This window comes from Phlebotomus papatasi, chromosome 3, assembly GCF_024763615.1.
Source record: "Phlebotomus papatasi isolate M1 chromosome 3, Ppap_2.1, whole genome shotgun sequence".
Lineage (NCBI taxonomy): Eukaryota > Metazoa > Arthropoda > Insecta > Diptera > Psychodidae > Phlebotomus > Phlebotomus papatasi.
Window position 1 is genome coordinate 61,012,726 of NC_077224.1, and position 11,923 is coordinate 61,024,648.

The 11,923-nt window shown below is 32.5% G+C and overlaps 1 protein-coding gene across 1 annotated transcript; it reads left to right on the plus strand.

The window, feature by feature from the left end:
• The first annotated feature begins 10,815 nt into the window (after positions 1-10,815).
• LOC129807087 (uncharacterized) lies at positions 10,816-11,905 on the plus strand. Its single transcript, XM_055856125.1, has 2 exons — positions 10,816-11,077; positions 11,149-11,905. Exons 1-2 carry the CDS (start codon positions 10,868-10,870, stop codon positions 11,797-11,799), a joined length of 861 nt encoding a protein of 286 aa, XP_055712100.1. The 5' UTR covers positions 10,816-10,867; the 3' UTR covers positions 11,800-11,905.
• The last annotated feature ends 18 nt before the right edge of the window (positions 11,906-11,923 follow it).

Consider the following 11,923-nt stretch of genomic DNA (forward strand, 5'->3'; position numbering starts at 1 on the left):
TCATTAGGGTCATATATGACCCGGGGAAAAACGTTTTTTTTACTATTTACATTAATTGAAATCTATCTGTTTGTGCACGACATCATAATAGAAGGATGTTAGATTCTTGGCTAATTTTCTCAAGACTCCAGATATTCAGGAAAAGAAAATATTTGAGATCAAAAATCACGAATTTCGAACTTTGTGAAATGACTTTTATTTTACAAATTTCTTTATATTCACTTATTTTTTTCAGCAAAAAGTTCTTTAGCAACACAAAATAAGATATCCAAAGATTATAGAATGCATATTTTGATATAATAAACTACTCTCAGTTTTCCAGAAAAGCGTGTAGAATTTTCCGGGTCATATATGATCCTATTGTCGGCAAGGGTGAGTTTATGACAGTTTTTCGTGCCAACAATATAGTTGGGACAGTTAGGACATTGTTTTTCTTTGTAAAATCTAGGAGGAAAATATCTTTCTCCTGGACATTTCATCTTATATTATTATTATTATTATTATTATTATTATTATTAGAATAAAAACACCATAAATAAGGAACAACCCTCTTACAATAGTGTGGCAGAAAAAAATAAAAAAAAGTCAAACAGAAGAAAAATAGTGAATAAGAAAATGAAAAGAAAAAAAAGTAAAGGAAGATAAAGCTTAATGACCAAGCCCAGGCTGGAAATATCTTTGAATTCCCTGCTGAGATACACGGACCTCACGGGGCAGGGAATTGTACAAAAATACTCCCCTGACAAAGAGTGTGCGTTTGAAAGTGTCTTGCGAAGCTTTCGGGACTATAAATCCCCGAACCCTAACGGAACCCCCCCTCGTCAAGAGGGAAGCCAGGTATTCAGGGCAACCACTCGTTACCAGACGGTGAAGAAAAATTAGGGCACGCATCTGAAGGAAGGATGGAAAATCACAACCAACAAAAACGTCCCTGTGAGGAGAAATGTGGTCACGAGGACCCAGAGCACAAATATACCTTATGCAATTATTGAATGCAACTGTTAACCTGTGGATGGTCTCACAGTCAGCCAAGAAGAAGAGCTCAGCTCCATAAGAAAAAATAGGAAGTAAAAGCGCTCGCGAAAGGAGCAGGCGAGTGTCATAGGGTGTGATGTCCCGGTAGCGTCGAAGGGTGTACAAGGAATAGTTAATTTTACGGCAAATGGAAGTAGCATGATCAGACCAAGATAAAGTTTTGTTAAAAACGATACCAAGATTCTTTACCTGATCAGCATACGGGATGATTTCTCCGTGAAGGAGGAGAGGGCATGAAGGAGGATTGGCTGATCTCTTTTTAGAGATAACAATGGCTTGGGACTTTTTGGGATTTAGTAGAAGTCCATTCACGGTCGACCAGTGCTCGATACGCGCTAGATTTTCATTCATAAGTTCGAAAGCCATGGAAGGATTGGAAGGATCACCTTCCACATACACTTGCAGGTCATCCGCATATAAATGATACGAACAACCATGCAGTGCGGATGGAAGGTCGTTTATGAAGAGAGAAAATAGTAAGGGTCCAAGTATAGAACCCTGGCCAATCCCCTTAGACAGAGAGGCAGATGAAGACGTTTGGTCAGCATATTTGACAAATTGTGAGCGTTCGCTAAAGTAGGAACGGATAAGCGAGACCGCGGAAGAGGAAAATTTGAAGAGATTGAAAAGTTTGAAGCAAATTAGATCATGCGGTAAACTATCGAACGCCTTGGTGAAGTCTAGCAAAACCAACACTACAAAGCGGTTGCGATCGATCTGATTTATATCTGATGAATTATAACATATTTTGCAATATTTTAGAGTATTCTGCAAGCCTCCCATATTGTGCAATTGTATTGTGTGTGAATAAATATGTGGATAAGTTTATTTTTGCCAAATACCACTCAAAATATTGTGACAGTGACTGTTCAAGGAATTACCAGGAAGATTCCTTGAACACCAGGAGTACAGTGTTCATCAAGACAATCCAGTTTGCCATGGTTTTGGCCAAATTAGTAACTTCAAGCAAAAAAAAACTCTTAAAAAGTCCGTAATATAGATTTTTAAAATGCTATGTACACTTCCTTTGAGGACAACAGGGTCATATATGACCCGGAGTTTTTCCGAGTTTTCACGCAATGGAAATTTTTTTTCCTCTCAGAACTACTATATTTTATCATAAAGCATTAGGAAAAACTCAATTTTACATGAATTCACTTGCTGAATAAGAGTGTGACGCGAAAGAGTTAATAAAGATTTCCCAGAAAATGCAAGCCATTTTGAAGAGGCCTGGACTTCGAAGCGGACCTAGGACAAAGTGGTTGAATCAAATTCTGAATCTTGCCTTGGAACGCCTTAGGATCGAACCCGAACATCTTCCTTAATCGAGTGGAGAATCGACAAGCGTGGGCTGCTAATTTGGATGTCATAAGCGGTTGAAAATTATGATGATGATTCTAATAACTTTGTTTTTAATTTTAAAATCCAAAAATCAAGTCTCAATGGGTAAATTTTTAAATAAAAATTTCAAAATATATAATTTAAATGTTTTACTTTTATATGCCTGAACTTGAATTCATTAAAACTTTTATTATGCTGAAAAAAATGAAAAGTCTGTTTTTTACTCTTCTTGATCCACTTAACCCCTTAAGCGTTGTCTCAGATTATAAATAAGAAAAGTAATTTAGAAGTTTACCTAGCCTGATTTTTTAATAATATTTTTTGTCAATTTTCATTAAACTTTATATTAGTTGATAATTTTGAAATCGTTCTGACAAATAAAATTCCCTATATCACGGTTGAAGACTTCGGGTCCGGAAAGTTTAAGTGCTGTCTTTGATCGAATTTTTAAAAGTTTAAGCCCAGAGGAAGAAGTTGACAGATTATAAAGTATGTAGGTGAGATTATTAAGAATCCCAACCAATATTTTGGTTCATTGAAAACTTGAAGCTCTGATGTCGCAAGACAAAGGTTTAAAGTGATATAATTTTTAACCTTCTCTACGACGTGATTTATTTTAAAGCATTCTTTAATGTCAAAAATTGTAATTTGCATTTTCTTCGAGGCGAACTCATCAAAAAATTCAAGAAATTACCGTCACAGCGGATGTTAGGGGAAAATGAACGATCCCATTGAAAATTGTGTAGAATTTCCAATGATAAAAATCTCACGACCTCGGAGGAGCATTTCCCGCGTGAATTTCCATCTTTAGAAATTTTTTTCTGTTTCATCTCACAACCATTCACATTCACTTGTGGTTTTTCCTTCATTCGCATTTTGTTTCATATTTCCACACTAAAGAAAAACCAGGACCTTTAGGCTGGAACGAGGCGAATACATAGGGCCAAAGGAAGTACGAGCAAAAACAACCCTCTGAAGATTCTCGAAAGGTATGTTCCACAAAAGAAACTTCGTTAGCGAGTCATTTTCATTTACAACTGGAAAGAATTGTAAAGTATAGAGACAAAGGTAAACATGCAAAAGGAAATCCCACCCAGGTGCAAAATATATTATTACTATTCTGAAATTGACTTCATCATCTTGTTTTCTTTGGCTTTTTCTTCGTCTTTGGGATTTAAATGTTCAAAGTATCGTGGTTTTCCTTCTACTTTCTTTAACCTATGTAACGTATACATGGAATTTTTAAGGCTGCTTCAATAAAAAAAAATTGACTAGAACATTGAGACTGTTGCAGAGCGAATAAAATAATATCACAAAATTATGTAAGATATTCTTATTACTGGGAAAATTGGAAAAATTTGCCATATTCCACAGCGACTGGGCGCATATTATTTATCTTATGCATAATTCATTGAATGGAGAATTTTTTTTAGTCATCTGGCACAGAATTGAATGAAATAAAAAAAATTCTGCGGGAAAATGTAATTGGGATTAAATTGAAACGAATTTTTTGTCGTTCAGAAACCTCATCCTCTTGCACGAAACATTTGCAATTTACACAAGAACATATTTTGTCGTAGCATAAATCTTACACGTAGCATGTTGTTGGTATCGTTTAAACTTGGATATTTCAAAATTCTCCCAACTGTGCTAAACACCAATCTAAGAAAATCCACCCTAGTGGTTCGTTTCTCAGATAAAATCTTTGTAGAATCTGTTATAATCCTCCCAAGTGTGTCTCGGGTAAAATAGAAATGACGAAAGACTTTTTAGTTTAATTCAATAATATAGTTATCGTGTATTGAAATTAGCAAGTGACGGTAACTGCTATTGTACTAAAATATGTACTAAGTTATAATTATTGTACATAGAGGGAGTTAGTGAAAGAGTGAGAAGGTCACTTGTAGCTGAACCTTCGGAGAGACAACATCTAATAAAAGTAAGTCTGTAAATAAACTTTAATATCCTTCCCCAAAAGTGTGTGTTCATTCGTATCGGCTGAAAAATCCACTCGACCACCACGGATTTATCAATAGTAAAGTTAGTAGTAATAGTATCAAAAAATATGATATTAGTAAAAATTTAATTAAAAATTAAATGTAATATGAGTAAATACAAAAATTTGAAGCTGATGTAAATGAAAATCATTTGAAGATAAACAAAAATGAACTTATTGGAAAATGTTTTCGAGGGAAGACTTCGAAGCAAAATATCCTCATCTAGGGTGGTGTCACCACTTCTCGCCAGTGACCCACTTTTCGCCACCTATAGTTAAATCGAAGAAAAATCATATAATACGAGTAATAAAAGGGATATCAGGAAGAAAAAGTAACGCTGAATATATTTTTTAATAATATTGTCCAAAATAATTGAGTTTGGGCCTTTTCAAGTAGGTGGCGAGAAGTGGTTATTTTTGATTTTTTAATAAAAATATATTTTTTTAAGTAATCTACTGTTAAATTGATAGACTATTAGTTTGATATATCTATAGACAACATATCTAAAAAACTTTGTGTCAAATTTAAGCTACACAGTAAAAAATAAGTACCACTATAATAGTAGGTAATTTTTGACATCTCTATTATAGTGGTAATTTTGGGAAAAGTGTAATTTTTAAAACGTGTAATCTTCAGCGTGTAATATTTTTTTGCGTGTAATTTCCAGCGTGTAATGTTTTTAGCGTGTAATTTGCAGAATGTAATTTTAAAAATGTGTAAAAAGGAGCGTGTAAAATTAAAACAACCTGTAATTTCTAGCGTGTAATTTTATTTTTCTTGAAAATTTCTTTTCATAATTTCTCCTTCGTCGTTTTTTAGGTTCCAGCATCAAATTTCCTCGGTTATTTGGCATGATTTCTCTATTCAGGATGAGATTATAATGATCTGTAAATTAGAAAAAAACAATCAGTTTTCAAATACGGAAAATAGAAATTTATGATTTGTAGTTCCAGGAGCGACATAGACGCTATTGTGAAAAGATTAAAATGATAATAATAATATCTCTTAGGGATTTGAGACTCACTAAGAGCACAAAAGGGCCTCACGGGGTAGAAACACTGGGGGAAATCGTCTATTCCGGGAATTGAACGTGGAATTATGACAAGTTGTAACATGTTCAATACCCGTTGAAATATATGCAGAATTTCACACTGTAGTTCTTAAAGATTGGACTGAAGGACTGATGATCACAAGGGGTGGTTATTGTGGGGGCCACCAATGGCAGAAAACTGCCCTTTGGACAAGATTCCGAGGCAAAATTTGCGCAGATAGAATACAACTCAAAGTGACACCACGTAAATCACAATACTGGATTTTTTCACAATCACTCATATAAAACATTAAAAAAAATACACACTATCAGTAGTATTCCACTTTTTTCTTGAGGGATTTGGTCTTTTTCACAAAATTAGAGGCTATAAAACTGAAAAAACTAAAGAAAATACTCACCGAGGTGGGCTTCCAGCAGCTGTCAAACTATAATGGCGATTTTACACGTTTTTGAGTACATGCACCAAATTTTACACGTTGTTGAATATTTACCACTTTTTAAGTGACACTGTTCCACTTGAATAGTGGTAAAAATTACATGTTTGAATTACACGCTGAAAATTTTTACACAAATTATTTTTTACACAAAGTTTACCATTTTAATAGTGGTAAAAATCAAAATTTACAATTTTTTTAGTGGTAATTTGGAAATTACATGTTATTTTTTTTACACGATTTTTTACTGTGTACATTATAAAAAGGGTTTAAAAATTATAATTAAATTAATTTCAGTTTTTCCTAAAAGTGGCGATAAGTGGTTACTGCACCCTAATAGGGCTTTCAGGTTAGATTGAAACGAAAGTATTTTCAAACGTACTATGCTCTGCTGTTCTATATATCACTGAGTCTTGTAAGATCTCCCTTAGTGGATAGTGTCTCAGATTATATTGCTGCTGCCTGTAGTAATACTTCCAAATGTATCTTGACGAAAAAGTATTATCAAAAAGATTGTCTATTCGAGAATATTATCTTTAGTAGGAGTATCTCATTAACAAAAATTCAAATAAAGAAAATGATATATTTTAATCAACTAAGTGTTTTATTAATTGCCTTACTATTTTGCGAAAATCTATTGTGTTTTTTACCATTCTATTTTACTTTTCATTTTTATTATAGCTAATTTACTTATAATTCTACCAATTCTACTGAGTCTGTATTTTCTAAAATATTTCGAAATTTCGAAAAGCTTTCAGGAGAAAATTTAATGAGCCGAAAGGCGGCAAAATAAAATAGTGAAAGCTCAATAGGGATTATACTATTTCGGAAGGGAGAATTCAAATATCCTCGATTGAATGAGGCTTAAATGATTTGTCTAAATACGTTTTGTTATGCCCAACGCACAATAACTTTTATTTAGTAAACATGTTTTCGACATTTCAGTGAGAGTGAGTGAGATATAGATCTAGTCATCTCGCTCATTCTCATGCGAAATTTTGAAAACATGTTTACAAACAAAAGTTATTGTGCACCGGTCATTACATTCTCGATTCGTCAATAACATACGTGTTATTCTCATGTTTTGAAAATGAAACATAAAAACACACTCATGTTTCATTATTTTGAAGATTATGAGTTTTATGCCCAACGCACAATAACTTTTGTTTAGTAAACATATTTTTGACATTTCAATGAGAGGGAGTGAAACCTAGATCTAGTCATCTCGCTCGCTCTCATAGGAAATTTTGAAAAGATGTTTATATAAACAAAAGCAATTGTGCGTTGAACATTACTGCCACCAAAATCGTTCAGTGACAACAGTAACAGTTTACATAAAATTATAGACTTTGGTTTTGGGATAGTATTTTTCAACATGCAGTATCTTGCAATTTATTTTTTGAATACATAATTCAACAAATTGTGTACGGCTGTTATAGCCTATATTATTCTAAACATATTCATTTATTCCATTTTCTTACGAATGCTGTTCAAAGAATATTTTTTAACAAGATATCTTATTGTCAAAATTGAGCTTTATTTGAATATCCTTGATGGAGTAAAATTGAAATACAATTTAAATAACAACGTTTAATCAAATTTCCTCCTTCTGCGCCTCATCTACTTATTTCTGAAGTTTAATTCAGTGACTGATGGTGGCAGGAAGGAAATTGTATAACCACCAGAGTCGTAACTAAGTTGTATGGAGCCACCACAACAACTTCCGAGTTCCGACATCCCAGGCTGACCTGCCACAATGCCAACAAGTGTTATTCGTGGTTATTGAGAGATTGGAATTTAGTTATGTGTTGTCTCCAAAACTGTCTTAACATTGAACAGTTTTAGTGAGAGTTTCCTAGGAAAATTTAATAATTAATTTAGCAACAATTTGAACTAAAAGGGAACTATGCCATACCACAAAGACATAGTTTTCCAGAAATTGATGCGGGATACTAAAGTTGTTCCATTAAAATTGAATTCATTTGCCAAAGTGACGAATTATTCACCTATGACTGACCCATTGTTCCGTTGTACACTAAATTTAGTTGATAGATGTTGAAAGGAAACTCATGACTTTCCATTTCCAGTTTGAATTCAATCATTCGTTCACCACAAATCCTTTGGAAAGTATATAGCAGTAATAGATGTTTTCCATAAAATTACCTATTATTCTTCATTTTCTTTAATGCAAATTACTCAATACAATTGAACATTTCGCAGCAATAAGTTTACACGTAGTGGGAGGTGCGGCTACATTGATATACGATTTTTTGGCATATTTCTAAAGGAAACTGGGCTTTAACGAAATGTAATTTAGATATAGATAAAACAATTGTGGATCACAATTAAATTATTGTAAAACTCAGCTTCCTTTAGAAATACATGGAAAAATTGTATATCAATGTAGTTAGTGATTCCAAATAGCCGGGTTTTTAGGATAGACATTTAACCGGTTTTGGATGGCTCTGAAATCGGTTAACCGGTTTTAAACTGGTTTCAAATTTAGGATCGCAATATGGAATTTTGAGCAATTTTTCAGAACTTGAACTTTAATGTAATATTTAAGACAATAAATATATTCTTTTTCTCAGTTAGTTTAGGACTTATTTATTTTACTGCTTTATTTTGTATTTAAAATAGTTCAGGAAATTTCAGAGTGCAGGAAAATTATTGAGAGTTTTTCCAATAACATTGTACGGTGGAAAAGCTAATGCAGTGTAGATTTCCGTAAAATATCCATTTTTTCATGCAATTTATTTTTCTTAAAATAAAATGGCTATCATAAATGGTTCTCATTTTTGAAAACCTTTAATAAGGAAATACTTAGAAAATTTATTCTAGATATTGGAAGATGATAAAAAATTATAGAAAACGTTTTAAAAAACAAACCAAAAGAAATTTCCTCTTTACTTTTAAATTCCTATGACTAGATTAATCTTATTAAACTTAAGTTTAGAAAACTTGAATCGTGAACGAAAAATAATATTCGCAAAAATATGAAAAAATAATATTGGAAAGATAGTTACCAAGATTTATCGCAACCCTATATTCGTTATAAAGTTTTTTATGTAAAATCTTGTAAAAGTATTGAAAAAAATTATTCTTTTTGCAGCAAAAAAATCCAGTTTTTTGATCGGGAATGGTTTCTAAAGTCTATTTTTTAGATCATTCTCTACAGAAAACACACCGATGCATAATTTTTGGTATTATATATCACGAGAATCATGATTATAATTTACACAAATTCACAAATAATTTGATAGAAAAAAAATCCATAGGCATTTATAAAAAAGAAATACTATAAAAGGTAAACTTTTTTTGTTTTTTACTCCATTGGTTGAGAAACTAATAAATACCAGAATGTGACAAAAAAATTTTACAAAAATCTTGTGTAACAATCTTGGTGAATTTGGGTCTAATAAGATATGTATTTAAATTAAAATATAGCAAGATTCAATAAAAATCTCTATGAAGGCAGTGAGCGGTAAACATCTTATTACTTTTCCACATAAAACAATATTTTACAAGATTGTACTAAATCGTTTACAATTATTTTCTCAGTATACAATTGATTTTTAGTCTTGTAATATTTAATATATTGTCAAGTGAAGAAATCTTGCTGTAATTTCCAATAATCTTTATAAGCAAATAATTCTTTCAAGACTGGAAGAAACGTGCAGGAAACCCATTACTACTATCCTTAATATATTATTAACATACTGCCATACTATAAATTACACTAGGAATCATATTGCACTTCAGGTGCCCTTCTAATGTAGAGGAAATATTTAGCAGGACTTTCAAGAAATAAACTAATTAAGAGAAATTTTAAAATTTTTGGAAGGAGACGGTTTTAAACCGGTTTCATCTCTATAAACCGGATTTAAAACCGTCTCCAAAATAAGGCGGTTAGCCGGTTTTTCGAAACCGGTTAACCGTTTTTGGAATCTCTAATTAGGATTAGGATAACATTAATTCCTCAAATTTGTGTGACAATCCTAAAATCTTTCAACTAGGGGAAAGTACTCTCCTTTCGAACGTACATGCCTTCAGATAAAGTGAATTTTCTTTTAGTTTTTCTAAGAGACTTACACATTTATATTAAATAATTAATTAGCTTATTACCAATTTATTGATAATTATGTGATAATCATGAGTCAATCCCTTAGAAAAAGTAAAAGAAATTCGCATTATTCGAAAGCATGAACGTTCGAAGGGAGAGTACTTCCCGCTATACCTAATTTGTGTACACTTCAGGAATACAATGGAATAAAAATTGATTTTTTTTAATTAGAACAGAACTTATATTAAAATCTTTAATTTTAAAAGCAAATCTTGTAAAGGCAATCTTGATTTTTAGGATTAGGTTCCAATTGATGGCTTGTCAATCTTTCAATATTTTGGGATATTTTTTGCTCATTTACTTTTTTGGCCGACTTAAAATTAAATCAAAGAGAAATCATGTAATACGAGTAATAAAAAGAATATCAGGAAGAAAAAGCAACGCTGAATATATTTTTTAATAATATTGTGCAAAAGAATTGAGTTTGGGCCTTTTCAAGAAGGTGGCGAGAAGTGGTTGTTTTTGAATTTTTTTAATAAAAACATATTTTTTTAAGTAATCCACCGTTAAATTGAGGGGCTATTAGTTTAATATATCTATAGACAACGTATCTGAGTAACTTTGTATCAAATTTAAGTTACTTTATAATAAGGATTTAAAAATTATAATCAAATTAATTTCAGTTTTTCCTAAAAGTGGCGATAAGTGGTTACTCCACCCTACACAATTATTTATTTTCATGGGAAATTTTCCTCACGGTGTATAGCCAGACTAGTTATGGATGAAGGTCATGTTGTATTGCTATCAAGACATATTTGTCACATCCGTAAATTATTACGACATGTTGATAACTCTCAATGATCAGCTGTTTGGTTGATATGCACTTGAAAATAATCCAATCTATCTCAGTACAATTTGGGCATTTGAAGTAGTTGCCGGTGATACAATGGGCTCGAAAAATCGTTTAGTGCTTATTCCAAATGAAGATTTGCCAATTTTGCGGGATATGTACAAAATTAATTGGCCACGACATATTCTAAATTATCACACAATCAACAACTTTGTCCTTTGGTTGGATAAGTACCCATCTATTGAGGGTTTATCCATTTGGAGTCTCAATGGCACTTGGCGACAGAACGGAACTGTGATAATTAAAGTTAATAATTAAGCGCCTCAATGTAAGATGAATATAGAACATTTTTTGCTAATGATAAGGATTTCTTACAGAGTTATTGGGATGTTCACTGTGCCACACTCGAAGAAACTCAGGAGAGTCTAGTTCAAGCCCTGTGTTTGCTGGATTGGAAGGAACCATTGTTGATTTGTTCCTTTCCGGACTATATACGTCCTGCTGTTCTAAAGACCATAGAAAAAGTTAAAGCTCACGTGAACTATGATACTGAATACACGTTTTTCATTTTAGCAAAAGATAAGGCTAAGGATCTTGAACCTGTAAAACTATCAGATGGACTCAGTATCAGACAGTTATCAGAAGCGGAAGTTTCAACTGCGAATGATAACTGGCCTTACAAGAAGGATGGATCATTGGTATTTTTACAGCGAATGATGAAGTACAATGTGAGCTATGGAGCTTATTCAGTAACAGGACAACTAGTAGGTTGGGTCTTCATTGATTCCTCAGGAGGGATTGGAATCCTCCATGTCGTAGATGAATATCGACGAAAAAGAATTGCTGAGGCTCTTGTAATTGAAATCTCCAAACACATTGCTGGAAATCTCGGCTTGAATCCTCATACATTCATCTTGCCAGATAATATTCCATCAATTGGATTGTTCAAAAAGCTCGGCTTTGAGGCAAACACCGAACCAGCTTATTGGATTCAAATGAATCCACGTGCGATAAATCAAAAGAATTAAAAGTAAATACTGTTTGTAATCTCTGTGTTCATGCTCTGATTGCCTGCTTCAAAAATTAAGTGTATGAGTGAGATAAATATAATATTAAAGAACTGAATAAGTGGCACTACATTTGCAATTCCTT

Coding starts and splice junctions, on each gene's coding strand:
- LOC129807087 (XM_055856125.1), top strand. CDS start 10,868: ATGGGCTCGAAAAATCGTTTAGTGCTTATTCCAAATGAAGATTTGCCA. Junction 11,078..11,148: donor ACGGAACTGTGATAATTAAA/GTTAATAATTAA, acceptor GATTTCTTACAG/AGTTATTGGGATGTTCACTG.